A 21151-nucleotide genomic window follows, 5' to 3' on the forward strand; every position below is an offset into this window, starting at 1 on the left:
CCATGTATGTATGAGTTTGTTGGAAATGAACCCTACTACTAGGTATAACAATAAAGCTCTAATAAAAAAAAATCTGATGTGGTTCCTCCCCAGGATTTCCAAGTGTGGGAAACCTCTCCAATGCCCACCAATCTAGTAAACAGAGTGACTGGCCAGTGCCCAGAGAGAGAAAGGACAAATAATGTCCTCAGCAAGAGACAAGATTCTTCCCCCAATCCTGAACCTTAGTCTTGATTGCTTCATGAAACTAAATACTTAAACAAAAAAGCATATTCAAGAAATTCAATATACTTTATCGAGAGAAAATGTAGTCATATAATTCATCCCATCAAAGTGCTAAGGGGCTAGGCGCTGTGGCCCACACCTGAAATCCCAGTGGCTTAGGAGGCTGAGACAGGAGGATCTCAAGTTCAAAGCCAGCCTCAGCAAAAAGTGAGGCGCTAAACAACTCAGTGAGACCCTGTCTCTAAATAAAATACAAAATAGGGCTGGGGATGTGGCTTAGTGGTTGAGAGCCCCTGAGTTCAATCTCTGGTAATCCCCCAAAAAATAATTTTAAAAAGTGCTAAGGTAGGGCTGGAGTTGTGGCTCAGTGGTAGCGCGCTTGCCTAGCATGTGTGACACATTGGCTTCGATTCTCAGCACCACATACAGATGAATAAAATAAAGGTCCAATAACTAAAAAATATTTTTTGAAAAGTGCTAAGGTAAGAAAAACTTATGATCAAAACCATAATATTGTGAAGAGATATGATAAAATTAAACTTCACTTACTAATTTATAACTCTTGTCAATATAGGACATTTAGAAAATTAAATATGGAATAATTCTTCCATAAAAATAGCTATTTACAAGTAATAACCAATGTCTGTATTTAAAGGAAAGCATGGCTACAACTACCATCATTGAAACATATTTGGAGAATTCTAATTAGTAGGTTAAGAAGAAAAAAATAGAATTTCAATAATTGGTAAAAGTAAATCATAGTGTTTCATAATGCTCAAATGGCAAAAAGATAAACTAATTAAACTATTAAAATTTTAAGATTGTTATTATATAATCAGTATGCAAAACCAAAAATTGAAATTGTATTTCCCTACAGCATCTCTGCTTTTTGTATCTTTATTCTATATTCTTTCAAATGCCTTAACTTTATTTTCCAGGCTTCTTTGATTGTTGGGAAACAGATGATTAGTTTTATAATTCCTCCCCTTTAAAACCTTTTTTCCCTTTTTAGTCTATCTGAATCTGTTGATTTTCTACAAATACATTGTTATCCTGACCTACCTCTCTTTACGTTTAGAAGAGCTAGGCCCTTTAGGGGCATTAGCTCCCTGACATTTTTACTTCTTTGTTTGAATAAGGTCTCTTTTCCACAACAATAGTACTCTTTCTTGTTGAGAATGTTGGCTGGAACATTCCAGTAGGCAGAAGGATTGCTTTGACTTTCAGGTTTTTGTTTAGAACTCATAGTGGAGGAGCACAAAGACACAACATCTACACTATGGCATCCCCCACTGCATGGGCCACATGGGCATGTGCCTGTGTGAACACCCCCCCTATACTTCATTCATGAAAGGAATTTTGTTCCCTTCATTTACAGGAAGTCCCCCATGTTTGTCTGGGAAAGGTACCTCCCAGCAGCACCTGATGAGGGAATAATGGAGGCAAGCACTTGTGGTGTATCTATTCTTTCATTTAATCAAAGTGTGTATTCTACCACTATGAATTCCAAGTCTGTGTGTGTCCAATTTGACTTGTGTTTCAGATGCAATCAGTAGTTTCTAATTTCCACTTCAGGCTTTTGGTTCACTTGCTTTCTTGGTTAACATGCTGCATCCTCTGAGATTCTTGACTTCAGATATCATTGGTAAACTCATCTACCTATAGTTGCACAGTTTTATAATTCCTGGTCCTCAGTATTTTCTGATGGTGCTTTCTTTCAATAAAATTTTATGAGCTGTGTCAATATCTATAAACAAGGCAGTGAGTTTTGCCCAATTTGAACACTATATGAAGGGGAATAGTCCCTAGTGTTTTTATGACTTTCTTTTTGACTCAATATTGATCACACTTGTGATTTTATCTGTTTTTCACTTATTTTACTTGTAGTATTCCACACTCAGCAACTTATTTACACATTTTAATGTGTAGGATACTTTAATTCTTTCTAGTTTGGTGATAAGAGAAATAATGCTATGGACATTTTCCAGTGAAAGTGGGCATGCAGTTTCTTTATAGGATCTGATAGAAATGGCATTAATGACATTTCTTATGGGAAATGAAAGTAGTACAGTTAACTTTCTTTCACTTTAGCAGATGGACATTTGAGATGTGCTTTTGCTACAGAAGATATCCATTCTGTACTCACTTAAAATATTACCTACCAAAGAATTCACATAGAACAGGTATGAATTTACCCAGATAAGGGTAAAATAACAGGTCATGTTTTGAGACCTGGAAATTAGCAATATCACTTTTATGAGAAATCAGGAAAGTGCCTATGGGGAAGTTTCTGAGTTCATCTCATTTTCGAACAGAACAGAAGCCAACATGAGGGTTGTGGAGGTGGTAGTATGGGGGTGGGGATACTCCTCGATAAAGGAAAGCCTCCTGTGCAAGACCTAAGAATCTCTTCAGGGATCCAATGGCATAAAACACCAGATATTTCAAAATATTTGGATTTTATCTATAGAAGAGAATGGGGTCGAAAGAAACGAAGCTTGGAAGTAAGAACATATGAGCTAAGACTGTAAAAGGGAAGGTGGCTTTAGCATAGTTGAGAATCCTCAAATTAAATTCTAAGAACCTAAAGTAGAAAGCAGATTTTATAATATCTTATATGGCTAGAGGAGTTCTTGCATAAAATTAGATTACAGAAGGCCAGGTTTTCAGAGGAAGATGAAGGCATGCAACCAACCAAGAATAAACACTGTAAAACCAAAGATGAGAAAAGCGCAAGGGAATTCAAGCCTAAAATAAAATGAAAATGAATGCAGAAAGTTAGCACACGAGTTTTACTGTTGCATTCAAAGGAAAATGATGAGCAGGGAACACATGGGAAAGGCTAGGTTCTGAAGAAAATGGTGACATTTAAACCAATTGTGGGGCTGGTGTGTTTCCCAGTGATAGAGAGCTCCCCTAGCCTGGGCAGGCCCTGGGTTCCATCCGCAGCACTGCAAAAACAACCAAAACCAATCAAAAACACTGGTGGGTTCATAAGCTCCAAGGCCAGGACTCTACCATTTTCACTTCTGTACACCCCCCAAGTGGCACATTTAAGCCATCTCACCCAAACTACTTACACCCAATTAGCAAAGGAAGAAGCCAGAATCATTAACTTTTGCTCAACTGACTTTTCTTCGGGGCGGGGGGGGGGGGGGGGGGATTTTCAGAATGTTACATGTAGAATCAATAGCAATATGAAGAAACTAAAATGGTCACACTTGATGAGCAAACAAAAAGGAAAAAAATCTGAGTCACTATAAGTACTTACTAATAACTTACATGGTCTTAATTTTGAATACAGATATCTTAAGAGGCAGTTAATGCCATTATGGAATTTATTACTCATGCATGTTCAATCACACTTTTTCCAGCACGTATGTAACCATTTTCCCAGTATACGTGTATCCACCTTTTATATTTTATTATTACATTTGATTAAATAGCAAAATTTAAAAAATAGATTTCCTACCTACCTCCCCTCCCCAATTATGTAAAACTTCATTAAACACCTTTCTTGCTTCAGGGTATTCTATACATGTGATGTTTAAAAATAGTAAAACAAAATAATTAAAATGAAAATGTTTCCCCCCTTCTACTGCATTCTAATCCAAAGCACAGGTTTTTCAAATATTCAATACCCATTGTCTAAATATTTTCCTAAGATAAAGCAGATATTTTATTGAAGTAAAAACTGAAGCACTAGATCACTGACTGAAACTGTGAAAACAGAAGAAGAAAACGTTCCTCAATTCCTACTCACCCATCAGGGCTGGAGGTGTGGTGTGTATGTGAAGGGGAGTATGTAAAACAAAATTAACTAAATGAACAGTATTTATATCTTTGTGGAAAGAAGACATTGAGAAAATATAAACTAAAGAAGGCAACGTTGAGAAGGACAAGAGAATTTTTATAATTATGAACTTTATTTTTTATTTACTATGCCAACTTTTTCAGGAAAGGACTTTACATTGGTTTTTATAATCCATTTTACAAGCAAATTCTAATATACAGTATGTACTTGAATTGGTTTTTTAAATCAATGGAAACCACAATAGTAGATATTATTTTTGTTTTAGTTAGTCTTGATTTAGAGACTTTAAATTCTCAAGGTCAGTATAATCTTGTTATGGTAATGCTTTACCAAAAAGAAAGTGGGAAGTTTTTTCTCAAAAAGGTTAAGACATATATCTTTAATTAATAACATAATTTTAGATTGGTGTCCACCATCATAATCATTTATCCAAATGTATTCTCTCAAATTGCTGCAGCAGAAAACTTTAAGGAACATATGGAAAGACAAAAGCAAAATAGAATTCAAGTGAATCAGAATTAAGAAAAATTGTGAGGCCATCATTCCCAAGGAAAAACATCAGATAATTATTTGTATTACAACTATAAATAATTTTCAGATGTGTGCATAAGCATGCAAACATAACTACCCAAACTAATTTACCAACATGAAAACTATAGTCAGCTGGAATGTAAACTGAAACTGAAATGGTGCTGCAGTCTTATTGACCTTCATTGCAGGCCTGTTTGGTAATTTGAAAGTGCATCCTAGGGCCCGGGAGGCCAGGAAACCAGCAGGACAACTGCTTGGAAACTGAGAGTGCACCTCTGTGTCTGTAACACCATCTACTCCACAGGAACTTTTGGAAGTGACAGCTATGGGGGTTATAATCTCTTTGATGAACTGAATAAAATACTAAAAGGGAAAATGGAACATCTGAAGAAAACATAGTGCTTTAATGGGAAAAGTGACATGCTGTGAATATAATTCTGTGAAAGGCTGTAGTGATATCTTCAAACAGCAACAATTACAGAGAGATTCATTTCACTAAACAAAGCCACACCCAAGAGGAGGCATTTTGATATTTCAGGCACAACTCCAAGCAATTAAGCTCATTTAAAGTGCAAATCTGAAATTTAGTTTCATATTCAGATTTTTACTTGTTAAAATACTTAGTAAGTTCCCTAATATCTATATAAACTACAATGAACAGTAGTCTATTTGCCTGGAAATATTGCACAAATGAAAATGAGACTCCAAAAGAAAAATACCAGGTGGTCTCAGTGATTAAGAAACATTCTAAATGATATAACTCTATAATCCTTTGCTTAAAGTCTTAAAATCATCTGCACCTATAACAATAATATATACTTTATTTTAAAAAATCAATATGCATCCATTAACAGCCAAATATATAATTCTGCATACTTTTTGCTCTTACACAAATATGAAATTTAACCAACCCTAGAGAACTTCTTCCACAGGACTCAGAATTCATTACTCCCATCATCTTCACCAATACCAAAAGTAAAAGTGATCTAAGTTCCTGCGAAGGAGGACTTGGCACAGAGTTGATTTACAGAAGCAATAAACAAAGGTCAAGCCAAATCTGAGAAGGTGATCTCTGATTATTCAGTAGAGCTACACTCATTTCCATTTCTGACATAACATTTTCTAAGGAGCAGACAAGCATAATATTCTTGCAGCTTTTAAGGAAAACTGCAGATATATACTTTGTTTTTTGTGTAAGCATCCTAGATATTTTTCTCTTAAATGTATTATGCTTCATAATTATATTGATGAGCCTCTTTTGTCAAGATGAAGCTCAACCAAGGTACATAAAAGCTGAACTAGTAAGTTAAGATTACGCAAATACATCAGAGAGGAAGAAAAAAGAGTGGAAAAAATATTAGAATAAACAAATAAGTGGAGTCAACATTTTTTATGTATAAAGACATTTCCTTCAGACTACAGCATGAAAAATAAATTAAAAACTTTCCCACTAAGAATAAGACCAACTTGTAAATAATATTTCATAAGGATCTTCTAGTAACACCAACTTCTAATAATAAACCAAAAACCTACTAATTCATTAGTATGCTTTACTTTAGGGAAATACAGTATGATAGCATCATATTTGCAATATATGAAATCAGTTTTCTCCTTCAAAATGTGTCCATCTATAGCTGTGGTCATTATAGCTCACCTTCACACAAAAAAAGTACTTTGCTTATATGTAGGATGACTGTGTACCAACAATATCTGGACCATGCAAAGCATTTTCTAAACTCCAGCACTTTTCTGGCACAAGTGCTGTGGTATAAAAGTATGATACTAGATTTGTGCTGCTCACCTATTATAGATATAATCTCTGTATACTGGAATGGAACTCACTTAATGGTTCTCTGATAAGAAAGGGAAGACTGCATCAAATGGTAAGAAACACCTCTTTGGAAATTTCCACTAAAGCACTTGCTGTTGTTTTTCTTATAAAGTGGCATATAATTTAACCAAAGTACATTTTTAGAAGGAACCCCTAGAATTTGAGTGACTTATCTTTTTTGGCCATCATTCCATTTGGTATACTTTTGGTCAGCTGATCAAAATAAAAATTGGCCTTGTAAGATTATTTGTCTGAAAAGTATTAATTCCAATTAAATTAGCTACACATGACCAGCCTAAAGATGACATGATTTGGGAGAACAGAATGCAAATGAACTGAATTGTCTGACAAGTGGCCTGCAGCATGATTGGGTTCATGCACATGGTTGCTTAGGGGTTTTAACAGACACCTTTTGTAGCACATTAAAATAAATAAGCATACTCCCTTTGAAATACTCTTTAACGAAACACTATTTCCCATCTACAATTCTATTTTTCTTCCAAAATCTAACTTTCAAGAAATTGTCAAATGTACAACAGAAAAGAGAAACCTAAGAAACTCAGAAATGTGAAACTATTATGAATTCCAACTTTCTCAAGATAGTCTTACTTAAATTTATAACTTTTCTCAAAATATTTAACTTGTTTTGCTATAGAAAATAAGTTTTAAATCCCTATGCATGGGACATTTATATACCATCAAAGTTTTGTGCAAATATTTCAAGTCCACTATTCCAGTCTTCAGATATTAACATAAGTCAATAAATATAAATAATTATAATAAAGACTTACTTAAAATAAATGCTGTAAATGCTGTGGAACCTTCAAAAAAGAGTTATGATGGATCCATAAGTCCTGTGGTATTCAAAACCGAATTGCCAGCAAAATTCTAGCACCAACATATGTTACAAATGGATATACCTTAGGTACAAGTTTCAAGGTATATCTCAAGCTCTTCAAATTTACTAGTAGCAATACAAGCACAAATTATATATGTATGTATGAAAAACAAGATGTTAAAGCAACATATAATTGGTTTATATATAATATTGAACATTTTCAGTCTGGGGAATTTAGTAAACAAATAAACAGTAAGACTAGCTTGCTGATTCCAGTAAGAAAAAAATAAAACTTACATAGTCTTCCCATTAAAAGTCTGATCTCCTTCTCCTTTATTCATCACAAGCTTTTGCATAGACCTTTAAATATATAAAACACTGGCCAGAACTCTACAGATTACCAACTTCCATCAACACCACATCTTGAGTTAAATTAGTAGCCATAGTCACAGGAGGAACAAGTGAAAGGAGCTGGGGTTCGCATAACCACAATTAATACGGATACAACAGGACTAAATCAGCAAAGCCTACTTCTTGCCTGCTGAGGGAAATATTATTACTTTGCTGATGTGCAGAGGGATGGTTAGCATGATTAGAGTCTTCTGTAGGCTTCTGAGATGGGAAAGCAAACTTCTGTGTTTACCTGAGACGAGTATGCTCAAATGGTATATACTTCAACCAGGATATAAAATGGAAGAGCCAAACTAGTAGAAGCTTCCACGTTTTAATTTTAAGAATTGCAGGCTTTCAGTGGAACCTCCAACATGGTAGCAAATTGCACATAAAGCTATTACAGAACAGATTGTTTTTTTTTTTTTAAAAAAAAAACAAATTGGCAGGTAATGGCTATGTACTTAATGTATCTTTGGTTTAGGAAGACGAGAATATCGATTAGAGGCCAAACAATCCCCAGAATGCAAATTGCCATTTGGATTCTGCATGATTTCTTTTTGTCGTGCTAGTGGCCTTGGGATACTTGTCTTGGACTGGAAGTTTTGAGGTTCTAGTTGGGGGCTGCTTATTTGTTTTTGTTTGAAAGAGCTGGAAGGGGGACGGAGCTTAGATGTTTTCAGATTCAGATTATTTGCCAGATTTGTTTGACTAGATGTTGGCTGAAGTTTTGCTGAATTACATGGTGTGATTGTCGGTGACTTCTTAGAAGTGGGAGTCCTACTTGGAGATGATTCAGAATCTGGAGGGGGTGCCAAAGAACTTAAGGTGGATGGCTTTAACAGCTTTAAGGATTTGGGCTGAGACGGGTAGCCCACCGGTGGAGACTGATCTCTTCCAACTCTCTTAGCTTGGTCTACTATACTTAACTGGGGAGGTGTCTGTAGAGAAGTAGGTATAAACTGCATGTCACTAATCTGATTCTTTGTCAAACGATAAGGCTCTTGAACATTCATGGTCATGTTCAAGTTCGCTTCAGAAGGTGCACTCTTAGTTACATCCATTTTGAACTGTGGGCTTGATGAAGAAGGTCGGTTTTCCAAATCATAATTGTTTTCTTGTTGCAAGCCATGTGTAAAGCCTCCATCTGGAAGGGCACTGCTCTGGTGCATGCCCTGGACTGCACATTCACTGTGGGCCTCGATATGTTGTGGCTTTATTAGTTTTCCCTGGGCGTGGTCTGTGGGTCTGGGCAGGTTGCTGGAAGGCTGTAGTACTTGAGGCTGTTAAAATTAAAAAAACATTAGCAGCAATTTATCTTAGAAATGTCACACAGAAATAATGCAAGTTAAATTCCAATTAGGGTCTGTAGGTATTCATTATGCATTAAAATGGAAAGTATGTGTTTTTTTAAAAGTAAAAATGAATTGCAATATTCAAGTGAATTCATGAGACACATATACAAGTGAAAATGGAAATAAAAAAATGATACAGGCAATAAACACTAAATAAGATCCAAAATTAAATGGGAGAAATAAAATTTTAAAGTAGTAACTCATTATAGAAAAAAAAACTCCTGCCTTAATAAATTAAGGATTTACAACCTTCTCTGCAAGAGAAAATGAGAATGATTTCCATAGCACTTTGGTTTAATCTTCGCGAAACACTTAACTATGACCTTCAAAATATTACCCATTTTAAAGGTATTTTTAATGTAAAGTTGTGTATCATGTTACCAAGCACTGTACCATTGTCAAGAATCAAAATTACCAGTAGACAAACAAAATTCAGAATAAAGATTATATTGTCAGCATATGTGAAATTCTAATTATCTGAACAAAAGTAAATTATACACTTATTAATACACTTAATAATGCTAACCTGCTTTTCAATATTCTTTTTGAGAATAAAATGTTTTCATTTTGTTCTGTCTCATTGTCACTATGGCTGACATGTAGAAAGCATATATACCATACCCAAGAGTGAACATTCATTTAGTAAAATTAAAAATTGTAAGCTTTGTGATTGAAGCTCACGGCAGAGTACTCATCTAGCATATGTGAGGACCTGGGTTCAATCCCCAGCAACATTAAAAAGAAAAAAACAGGCCTGTGAATGACTGGCTGAGAAAAAAACAAATTTGAAATTGTCTCTGACAGAACTAAAATAACAGAAGCTGACAATGGCAAAGTTCTTAAGGTTCACATGCCTCATGTGTATTTCTCTGTGCTAACTGCATAGTTACATTCCACAAAAATCAGAAGAAAAATATAAATCTTAACAGTTATCTTTCAATAGCCCAAAATACTTAAAATATATAGAGCAGGACTGCGCCTGCATTTATACAGGGGTGGCTTGTAACAAACTGTCCTTTCTTACACGTACCTCCTATTAAGTAATGTGGGCTAAATGTCAAAATAGTTTGGAAAAAGACTTTGAAACATGAACTTTTTTACTGATGCAATAAGTTTTTACTATGGCAATCTACAAATAATCTACCCAATATATCTAATTTCTCCCATAGAAAGGGGGAACCTACTTCACTACACCATTTGTGCTCTTTTACCTCCCTGACTAGCCCTAGACAATGGCTGCCAAGGATCAGTGGCCAGGGATTAGATTATGTCATGGCTGGAAGTGAGTCAGAACAATGACTCAATGAGCGAAAGCCAGCCCTGATGATACAGGACTGATTTGCTACTTTAAAATTAAAAAAATCAAGACAATGACTACCTAAATTAATCCATTCAGAGATATGTTTAATCTTACTGAAGAATGTTTAAACAAGCCAATTAGATCGTTGCTAAATATTCCAGACTTTAAAGACATTGGGCATTTTCACAATCACCACAGAGATGATTAAACTATATTTCAACATGGAAGGTCCTAAAATCAACAAAAAATTAATTCAACAGGTTCTCCTTGAGATTCCCTAGAAAACAACCATCATGTTAAAGTGATTAGGAGTCTTATAAATATTAAAGGAAAAATAGAGAAGGACCATATTAAGGAAACCAAACTCTACCAAAAGCAGAAGTTGGGTAGAAAGGAAGAAAGAGAATGGGGCAGCAATAAATGGCTGCATGAGGATTTGTTTTCTCTCTTCACCTTCAAACACAAAGTATTTTTGTCTGAAAGTTAAAAATCTTAAAACAATTTCAGGTTTTTGAAAATATGAGTGACAATTTAAAAATGACTTTACTGCAATGTCTTTTGTAAAAAGTTATAAACATATACTATCAGCTCAAAGCATAAAAAGGTATGATTTCTAATTAAAGACGAAGTAATAAACAGATTATTAGAAAAACCAAACCTCCAGAAAAGGTATTGTGGATTGTAAATTCTGTATTTGAACTGTCCTGATTCCCCAACTTATCATTCCTATCAGAAAGAAAAATGATGACACAGTAGTGAGTTAGTGTTGCTTGCATTAAGTGTAATAAAGCACCATTTCAAATATTAAAGAATTAGAAAATGGCCAGGGTTTTAAAGAGTAAAAAAATGTCAGGTCTTACTGAGAGGAGTTAGATTGAACAGTTCCATAAAGTCTAAATTATCATCTAATTATATTAAATAAATCAGGGATTTTATATGCTAAAAATAATGCAGGCTTTATATTTTTATTAAAAATCAGTTTAGTCATATAATTACCCTATCCCAAAATAAATGTCATGTTTTATTATTTACTTGAAAATTACAATGTGGGAAATCTATTCCACTCGAAGCAAAAAAAAAAAAAAAAGTCTTTTTCAAACAGGATAAGAAATGACTATAATATGAGCACTAAGGAGACAACTTGCTCCATATATATGTATATGTGTGTGTGTGTGTGTGTGTGTGTGTGTGTGTGTGTGTGTGTGAGAGAGAGAGAGAGAGAGAGAGAGAGAGAGAGAGAGAGAGAGAGAGAATGTATGTATATGTATGTATGACTGTAGAAGTGGTTACCCACTAATGACTGAGTTGATATTAATCACCTGCCAGCAAGCTACTTCTACTACCTCTAGCAAGCAAAAAAGTGTTTTAATGGGTTGGTATTTACACTATAAGTACCCCCAAATTCTAAACATTCATATAAAGGCAAGATATTAACAGTTCATCTTGTGTTTCTATGACCGTAAAAGGTACACTTTCATAATTTTCAAATTAAACTATAAAGATCCCATATCCTCATGTAAATGAAATAGGAATATTAAAGAATATTGTTTTTAAAATGTCTATTATGTACCAGGTAATGTACAAGGTATGGGAAAATCTGGAGCCTATCATTATGTAGTTCTTGTGCTTGATAGACCTTCTGAAAGAAATGGTCAGGTAAACAAATGATGAAACCTCTTCTCAAGCATAACATCATATGGGAGCAAAAAAGTAACATCTGTCTAACTGGAAACATCACAAAAGGCATCCCAAAATTGCAAACTATCTATACTGAGTTTTTAAAGGGTTAGTAGGAATTTGCCAAGCAGAAAAGAGAGAAAGAAAAGAAAACTCTGATTTTTTTTTATTTTGGCACATAGTGGGGATTAAATTTATACTTGCTAGAAAAATAAATAAATAAATAAATGAATGTTAGCTATATGGTCAAGAACTATTTCTTTAGTTGTAAATTATCAAAGTGATATTTTCTGAAAAGGTCAATGATGAAGCATTAATGATTAAAGAAAAACCAATTTTTAAAAGATCATGAGAAAAAGATATCAGATAATAGGAAAAATGGTTTGTTTTCCCTAATTTGGGATTAACTTAATAATTCATGTTTATTAGGCTAGGAAGAAAGATTAATTACATGTTAATTAGAACACAAATGCCTGTCATACTGACCTATAGGCTAAGTCATCAAATTGATCTGAAGACTAGCCATTTCTGGACCAAGTAGGATGGGAACACTAAACATTCAATTTTTTTCTATTTTTAACTCTAACAATTAAATATGACTGCACATGTAAAACAATTAGCATAGTTGACATATAGTAAGTGCTCAATAAATGCCACCCATGATTATTAAAGTTACAATAATGATGAATTCAAGTTATGGATTTTAATATAACAGTCTTGATTGAGGGGGAAGCAAGTTCTTTAGAAGGATAATAATAAATTAGTTGCTAAAAAAATGAGGTTTTTACAACAACAGGTACATCTGATATGGCACGAAACATGATTCCTTTACTGTCTTCCTAGAGATAAGAAATGGAGCTAGGACTGCAAAGAACTTGGAATTTTAAAAAGAACTTTCATATGGTTCTATGAGGAGCTAGTCACAGAATTGGATCTCTTAGCTTCTGGAGTCAACCTCATCTCAAGTTTGAGTCCTGAATCTATCCCTTACTATTGGGGAAATACTGGGCAAATTACTTCACTGTCCTGAAATGGGATTCATAATTTATAAAGCAAGGATGTACACCCAGTATATATACCTCCTAAAACTGTTTTAAACAATAAACAGTAAAATGCACAGAAAGTGCTTAATACAATGTCTGGCACACTACAAATACTTGAGAAATGTTATACTCTGAGCTCTGAAAGATCAGGGTTCCATTCTTCCCTAGGGTAGCAATTCAAACTCCAAGTTTACATGCATAGTCTCTAACTCTCATAAAACTGTAGGTAGAAGGTATTGTCTTTTTCCTTTTGAAATGAGTAACTGAGGTTTAAAGAAGTTGAGTACCATGTCCAAATGTTACACACTTTAGCAAATGGCAAAGCTGAAATCTGAACCATCAGAGAATTAAAAGGTAATACCAGAACTCTGTAATTCTGCTATTTCAAATTTTCATGAGTTCACAGGCTTTTAGAATATCAATATAGCCAGAAGTTCTAATATATTTAAGAACTTTGAAGACAAATTCAATAGTATCATTCAGGTTACTAACTTTACTAGATATATCCTATTTTCTTCTTTGCTGATTTCACCTGTTCAGAATAAGTCTCAGACATCAAAATCAAGCCACATTGTGGAACAGTATTTCTGGAAAGAGGTGGTTCCACAGTGACTCCATGGAGAAATACTGAACACTGAGAAAAGGCAAATCAGCACTCACCCCTGAGAAAAATTCTTCACCTTCACTGTCTCATATTGCCTCAAAGATTTCTAGTACGAGCTGAAGGAAAAGTTATCAAGTTTTGTAAGCATTCTTGTCTAGGTCATTACCAAAAAGATGGTACCTATAAATGTCAAGTCCCCATTGAGCAAAAATATGCCAAAGTGTGCAAAGTAGAAATCAGGAAATGTTCTACAGTGTAAATACTACTGTGTGACACACATAGGAATTACCTAAAATTATTTTCTGAATATATACAAATTTATTGTTATAATTAAATATGCTTTAAAGGTTAAAATGGAAATGGAGCCATCTGTAACATGCCTGTAATCTCATGCAGGCTCTGACATGCATCATGCAAACTGGAAAAAAAAAGCAAAACAAAAAATGATTACGAGGGAGGCGGTAGGAAAAAATCTGAAATTGTACTGTACCACGCTTTGTCAGAGAAGTAATGGACTAACTTCTCAACTCCTTGCCAATGGCACAATAGGAGAGCATAGACAAAAAAAAGACAGGACAATGGCATCAGAGACCACACACAACACCAAGGATTGCAGTGACTGGGTAGCAGCCAAAAGTATTCGCTTTGCTATTGTTGTTTCTCTAGACATTATTTGTTATTTTACGTACTATATCTGGATCTGATAAAAACATTTCTTAAAGTGATTTATACCTTCTTACTAAGGTGGTTTGCATGTTAGTACAAATATTCATGTCCATTGACATGTAAAACTTCTCACACTTATAGGAAACCACATGAACCTTACTAAACAGAATACTGAAATCTGATACAAATTAATATTCATACTCCAAAGATCTAAAAAGGTTTGGCCCCATGTAATCCCTCATAAATAAAGTAGAAATTATAACAAAAATATTTTAAGAATTTCTTGCAGATTATAGAACTAAGTAAACTTCAGTATTTGTCAGTTTACATTTATTTCTACTGCACTAAATATCATTAAAGGTATAATCTAATCTTAACATAAATATGAAGTAATAAACTACACATGAGACTCTGCACACATCATTATGAAGATGGAAGATTTAACCAGGTCCCTAGTACAACAAGATTCAAAGACTTTTGCTCTAAAGTTCACACAAAGTCAGTTGTGCCTTCTAATTTTTCTGGAAACGAGGAATCCTCTTATTCTTCTAGATCTCACAATGGTGCCTCTACAGCTTAGAAAATTTAGAGAATAATATTTCGATAAATATAAATTTATAAATTCAGAAATGAGGAGTTCAATGGCTTTTCTAAGTTCACGACTAATTAACTGCTTTAAAAAAGTATCAAAATGATTTAAGAGTGACTTAAAAGTATTTACTATGGGTGGGGCATGGTGGCACTTGCTTGTAATCCCAGCTGCTCAGGAGGCAGAGGCAGGAAGATTATGAGTTCAAAGCCAGACTTAGCAACTGAATGAGGACCTAAGCTACTCAAATGAGACCCTATTTCTACATTAAATATAAATATATAAATATAATTTTTTTAAAGGGCTGGGATATGGCTTAGTGGTTAAGTGCCCCTGGGTTCAATATTCCGGATACCAAAAAAAAAAAAAATTACTACAGATGCATAAGTGTGAAATGATTAAAATGGTTAATTTAACGGATCTATATTTTAAAGACAAAAATACAAAATCCATCAGCATCTAGCTCAGATGCAAATTAGTTCAGGGGCTAAAAAAAAACCTAAATAGTTTCATAATAGTACAAATTCTATTGGTATACCCAATATGGCAGGCAGAATATGACACTGAAAGCACTATGGACAGCAGTAAATACTGGCTAAAGAAACAATCCCACTCTAAATAACCAATTATTATAAAAACTTTAATACAGAAACACATAAACACCAATTGCTGTCTTTCCCACAATTGCAAGTATTGAGAGAAACTAATGTATGACTAGGTTTATGGGAAGGCCTATTAGACCATGAATCAGGTACACATTTCTAGTCAATTAATCAATGGTTATACTGGTAGCATTTGAAATTAGCTGCAAAAAATGTATACAATATTTCACATTCTATGTTAACCAGTTTTTTAAAAAAATCAGCTTAACTCCACAATTGAATTAATTCAGTTTCTATCAACTTTTATTAGTTTCGATTTCATTCAAAAATATTTTATTTTTGTGAAAAGTCACTCCAAGCTTATTTATCATTAAAGCACTAAGGCTGAAGCAATCTTTACATGTAATATTGATTACAGTCACATGTTCCAGTCAATCCAATTGAACTATGTAAACTTACACCTTATAAGCATGTTTGACAACATCATATACCAAATATCCTTATAAAGTGCATACTCTATAATCAAATAACGTACAAGAAATTTAACTAAGAAAATGTGCCAAAACTGATTTATATACAAAATAGATTGCTCTGCAATAATACATCTGTAACTAGAAACAACAATGTCAAACAATAAGAAAAGATTAAGTTAAAGTATATCCACATGATATAGCATTAGCATTCATCAAACAAGGATTTGAAGAAATATTTACTGGGAGGAATAATTTATATAATGATGCTATGTATAAAAAAGCAAACAAAAAAATGAAAATACATAAGATTCTAACTTTATAAAATAAAATAAAAAAGATTAAAAGGAAATAAACCAAAATGTGTCTGTTCTTTTAATTCCTCCATACTGAGCCACTGCTATATATAATAAAAAGGGGAAATGTTGATTTTAATAATATAATAAATATATAAGGCTCAGGCTCTGGATGTAGAATTTATTTATTTAATTTAATTCTGGTTTGTTAACGTAACCTGAACAAACTACTACATTATTCTGATTTATTTGCTTATATTTTCCATATTATAAAATTGGTATAATTGCTTTGACTTTGAGTTATCATAAGAATCAAGTGATAATTTAAATAAAATGACAAGAAAAGTACTTAACACATTAAAAACCAATAACTCAATAATATATAATAACTCAATAATAATAACTAATAATAACTCAATTAATTAATACTAGTCTTTCTTCCTTTCTTAAATATACAGCTAATTTAAAAATATATACATGATAGTTTTTCTACATGAATAATTTGGGAATACGATTTTTAAATAGTTCTTACAAAGACTAACCAGAGGGATGAACCCTAAAGAGAACGATTCTCCAGCCAAAAGGACTAAAAGAATAAATAAAAAGCTAAGGAAAAACTTAAGAGAGAAAGTGTATGGGCTGGGGATGTGGCTCAAGCGGTAGTGCGTTTGCCTTACATGCATGCGGCCCAGGTTCGATCCTCAGCACCACATACAAATAAAGATGTTGTGTCCACCGAATACTAAAAAATAAATATTAAAAAAATTATCTCTCTCTCTCTCTAAAAAAAAAAAAAAAAACCAGAAAGTGTAGTGGAGGACAAGCAGAATTCAAGATTACTATTTGGATGAATAGCTGGATTTTGCACACGGCTTACCATCCACTTAAGCTATTCCATTTTCCAATAACAAAACTTTTCATGGCATAGACTTAATCCTTAGGAGGCACCATTTAAAAATAAAGATGGTTCTATATAAATAAGAAAGCTTTACTATGATCAGATACACAAAATCTATGCATACTAAGTTATCTAAGCTTTTTCCTTCACATTTGGTTCATTAACACCAAAATGCTCAGACTTATATGGGCAAAAGAGACCAGTGCTTTTTCTATACACAGGCTGCTGGCAGCATTTTAAAAAATTAAATAGAATAGAGGAGAAAACATGAGGATATCATATGTCCTAATGAAAAGTACTATTTCATGGATCTTTTATCAAAATTAAAATATATACAAATGTATTGAGTTGTAAATACACACTTTCATTCAATAAATACATAATGGGTGGTGACATAAAATGAATTTAGAATTGCTTGTCAAAATGGTTTGTAAAATATTCCTGAAGGTTACAAGGAGAAGGATACAAGACAATAAATCTGCAATTCTTAATATAATGATGGTGAAGACAATTTTATTACAGTATAAATTTAGAGATCAGGCAAGGTTTCATCAAGAAACTGCCAGGCTACTAACATATGTATAAATACATTTATGTGAGTTTCATTGTTTTAAAACCATTTTTTGCCCCTTCCCATCTAAGCCTCTAGGCTAAGATAAGAAACAGGTATTCTTTCAGAATATGCTTTTTAAAACAAAGTATTCCTATAAAAATATTCTCTGACAAGAAAGTCTATCTAGAATTAATATTAAATCTTTGTATTAGTCAAAAGTAATTTTTAAATTAAAATTTCCTACTATGAGGTAGGTTGTACATTATTCTCAATTTCATACAGATAGAAGTTAGAGTAGAAAGACTAAATCAATGCCAGTTAAATGAATCTGGACAAAAGCTGAAATCTGGACTGACAGCAGGAAAGAGCTCTATATCTAAATGTAAATTATTTTCTGTTAACTTAGAAAAAACTTAATTTGAAACCAGAAGATAGACATCAGATAAAATAGATACTAGTAAATTAAGTGAAAAGAAATTTAAAGTTAAAATCTCTAGAGAAAGAAAGGAAAAAAAAATAGGAACTTCCATTCATCTCCATTTTCCTATTGTTATTCTTAAATTCAACAAGAACATTACTGGCCAGTGCAGCTTTCTGGAGCATGTAGTGCTAAATATTCCTTATAAACTTTAATTTCTGCATATTTAAAATTGCCTACATTTTTTAAACTGAAAGGTCTACTATTCTCATAACTTAAAAAAAAAACAAATAAAAAACGATACTGACATTACTAAAGACTATCAAGGCATTTGCACTGAGATGAATGCAGTATACTCAATAAAGCATGAGAAAGAATTGTCTAATGAAATAGATTACAATAAATGAGAAATCTCTCAACTAACTTCCATTACACAATTGATTTCTGCAAAGATAGGCACAAGGAACTACATATCGACTAAATGTGAACACAAATATTATCTCACAGAATGTAATTTTAGTGTAACAAAAAGTGAGATCTATTCTAAAATCCTCTGGAAAATACTAAATTTACTCCTGTAATTCCATAAATTTCTCTAGTTCTATCACCAGAAAAAAACTTTGTTAATGAACTGTTTCAGCTGTTCTCAGGGTTAATCCTAAAGGGTATAGCAGTTTAAAAGTGTCAAGCTGAGGAAAAGCTATCAAAATTTTAAGAACAAGTCCTCTGATTACTGCTTTATCCAAACAAAATCTCACAAATATGAAAGATCAAACTCTAGACCAGTACTCTTAGCTGTGTAGGGCCATGAGTACTTTTTAAGGAAAAAATTCTGTGTGTGTGTGTGTGTGTGTGTGTGTGTGTGTGTATCTACGTATCTATATCCCTACGTGGATAATATACCCATCCAAACTCTAGAACTAAAACTTTCTTCTTACTAATCTGGAGATGCAGAGAAAGGGGTTTGGTCTAGGAAAATCAAATAGTTAAATCTTGAAGGTAGTGTTACAGAAATGCTCCTTATAGCTGGAATTGAAAAAGATAGCTCTGAAGAGCTAAACAAACAAAAACCAAACACTTGACAATGAAGGGCTAATAACTCAAGGAAAGTATAAGAAAATTCAAAAGCTATAAAATAAACTAGTAAATAAATCTAAAATTCTATGTATGATACAGAATATTTAACCCTAAGCTTCAATTCCATATTCTAGCTAGCTGAGGGGAAGGAGAAGGGAGAAGATTCAGAGCAGGGTGAGAGTGGGGAGGGAAATAAAAAGGATCTTCATTAAGAACAAAGGTAGATGGATTGTTCTGAGCTAAATCTGTCAAACCACGCACATTACTGGCATAAGCCTAATACTATATTATTATTTGTTATAGCTGCCCATTGAAATTTCAGATTAGTTCCATACAATTTAGTATGATTCTTCACATACTAGAATTCTTTAAATGAAAGAGAAAAGGATGCAACTATTTGAAGAGAAGCAAAAAGGAGAGTTTATAAAGATGATTGGTTATTATTCTTCTCATGACTTCCACTAAATAAGTGAGCTTGCTATAGGGGATAGGAAAGGTAGCAGAATACAACAGAGTATTACTAATAGGGCATTATGTAAAATTGTGGATGTGTAACCGGCGTGATTCTGCAATCTGCATTTGGGGTAAAAATTGGGAGTTCATAACCCACTTCAATCTAATGTATGAAATATGATATGTCAAGAGCTTTGTAATGTTGTGAACAACTAATAAAAAAAAGAGTGAAAAAAAGGCTATACAAACTCCTCTATTTTTCATTAAAACAAAAGCTTCTATAGAAGTCTCCAAATAAAAACTCACATCTTGTCTGAAATTCATGTTGACATCTGCTAATTTTAACTAATTCAAGAAATAAAATTTTGTTGAAGTAAATCATATACTAACTGCTTAAAATTTCCATTTGGAGGCCTTTGATAATTTAAGATAATTAATAAAAAATTGATATGAATCACAAATCATGGGAAATCCATGGAGAAGGCAAAAAAGTGACTGGTTGACAATAAATATTTTTCATTAGTATTAGCTTTTTTGGGTGACTTTTCAAAAAAGATAAAATATAACCAACTTACCAGATATACTTAAGTACATAACAGAAAAAGAATAAACACTGTTTTAGAAAGTAGACTAACTATAAATAAAAAACTTTAAAGTTAAACAATGACTAATTCATTAGAAATGTTAGTAAATCATGCATATTCAAAAGCCATTTCTTCTGTGTTGTAAAGCAGCTGATAAATTAAAGACATTAGTTGTTAAAAAATAAAAACCTTGGAAATACAATTGAAAAGGTATTTTAGAGATACCGAAACATAATTGAAGCCTTTGATTAGGAAATATTTAAAGAAATGTGCAATGGTCTAGTAAGCCTGCTCCCTAAACAGTATGCATCTGTCAATCAAATCATTGTGGATAGTGTGTACATTTAAAAATTACTAGATAAAAAAGTATTTTTTTCACATATTTCAAGAACTTGAAAAAAAGAAAATGTATTTAAAGACAGATGCATGTCAGTAGGTCTAGGGTCACTGGCAATAGGTTTAAACAGCATTAGAATGGAATTAACCTCAAGATAGCTTTCAAGAGGTCATTAATGTATAGGTCCATTTACATGCAGTAAAAAGAAATGTTAAGAGAGATCACAGTGCTTATTTAGCATATGCCTGCAGATCACTCAGGATGGGAAACGAAGGTACTGGGGAAGGAAAGATCATGCAGAAGGGAAATACCATGAAGGGGAAGCCAGAGCAGGATAGGAGTGAGAGACACAGACTCACTCTGTCTGCGGTGCGGTGGAACAGTCCGTGGGATCACCTGGAAGGAGCCCTGCCAAGGAGAGAAGGAGGGAGAATACCCACCCTGTACAGAGAAAGAGATGGGGTAGGGAGGTATAATAAAAAAGGGAACCGAAAAATAAGAAACCAAAGTCATAATTTTTGATTTTTTAAATAACACAAAGCAATAGTGTTAATGAGAAGATAGATTTCACTTTTTTAAACACAGGCAGCTCAAATTACT

At 33.3% G+C, this 21151-nt stretch overlaps 1 protein-coding gene across 6 annotated transcripts in view; it reads right to left on the reverse strand.

The window, feature by feature from the left end:
* Nucleotides 1-4132: 4132 nt before the first annotated feature.
* Ccser2 (coiled-coil serine rich protein 2) overlaps nucleotides 4133-21151 on the reverse strand; it is a 142368-nt gene continuing 125349 nt past the window's right edge. For 2 of the 6 annotated variants that reach the window (XM_005340087.4, XM_013365086.4), the window contains one exon: nucleotides 4133-8912. In XM_005340087.4, coding sequence (XP_005340144.2) covers nucleotides 8094-8912 — 819 coding nt within the window. In that variant the 3' untranslated portion in view covers nucleotides 4133-8093. Of the gene's footprint in view, nucleotides 8913-14098; nucleotides 14139-20862; nucleotides 20993-21151 lie in introns of all 6 variants that reach the window. The other 4 variants (XM_021719989.3, XM_021719990.3, XM_013365085.4 and 1 more) reach the window with 4 other exon arrangements.

The sequence above is a fragment of the Ictidomys tridecemlineatus genome, chromosome 1 (assembly GCF_052094955.1).
Source record: "Ictidomys tridecemlineatus isolate mIctTri1 chromosome 1, mIctTri1.hap1, whole genome shotgun sequence".
Lineage (NCBI taxonomy): Eukaryota > Metazoa > Chordata > Mammalia > Rodentia > Sciuridae > Ictidomys > Ictidomys tridecemlineatus.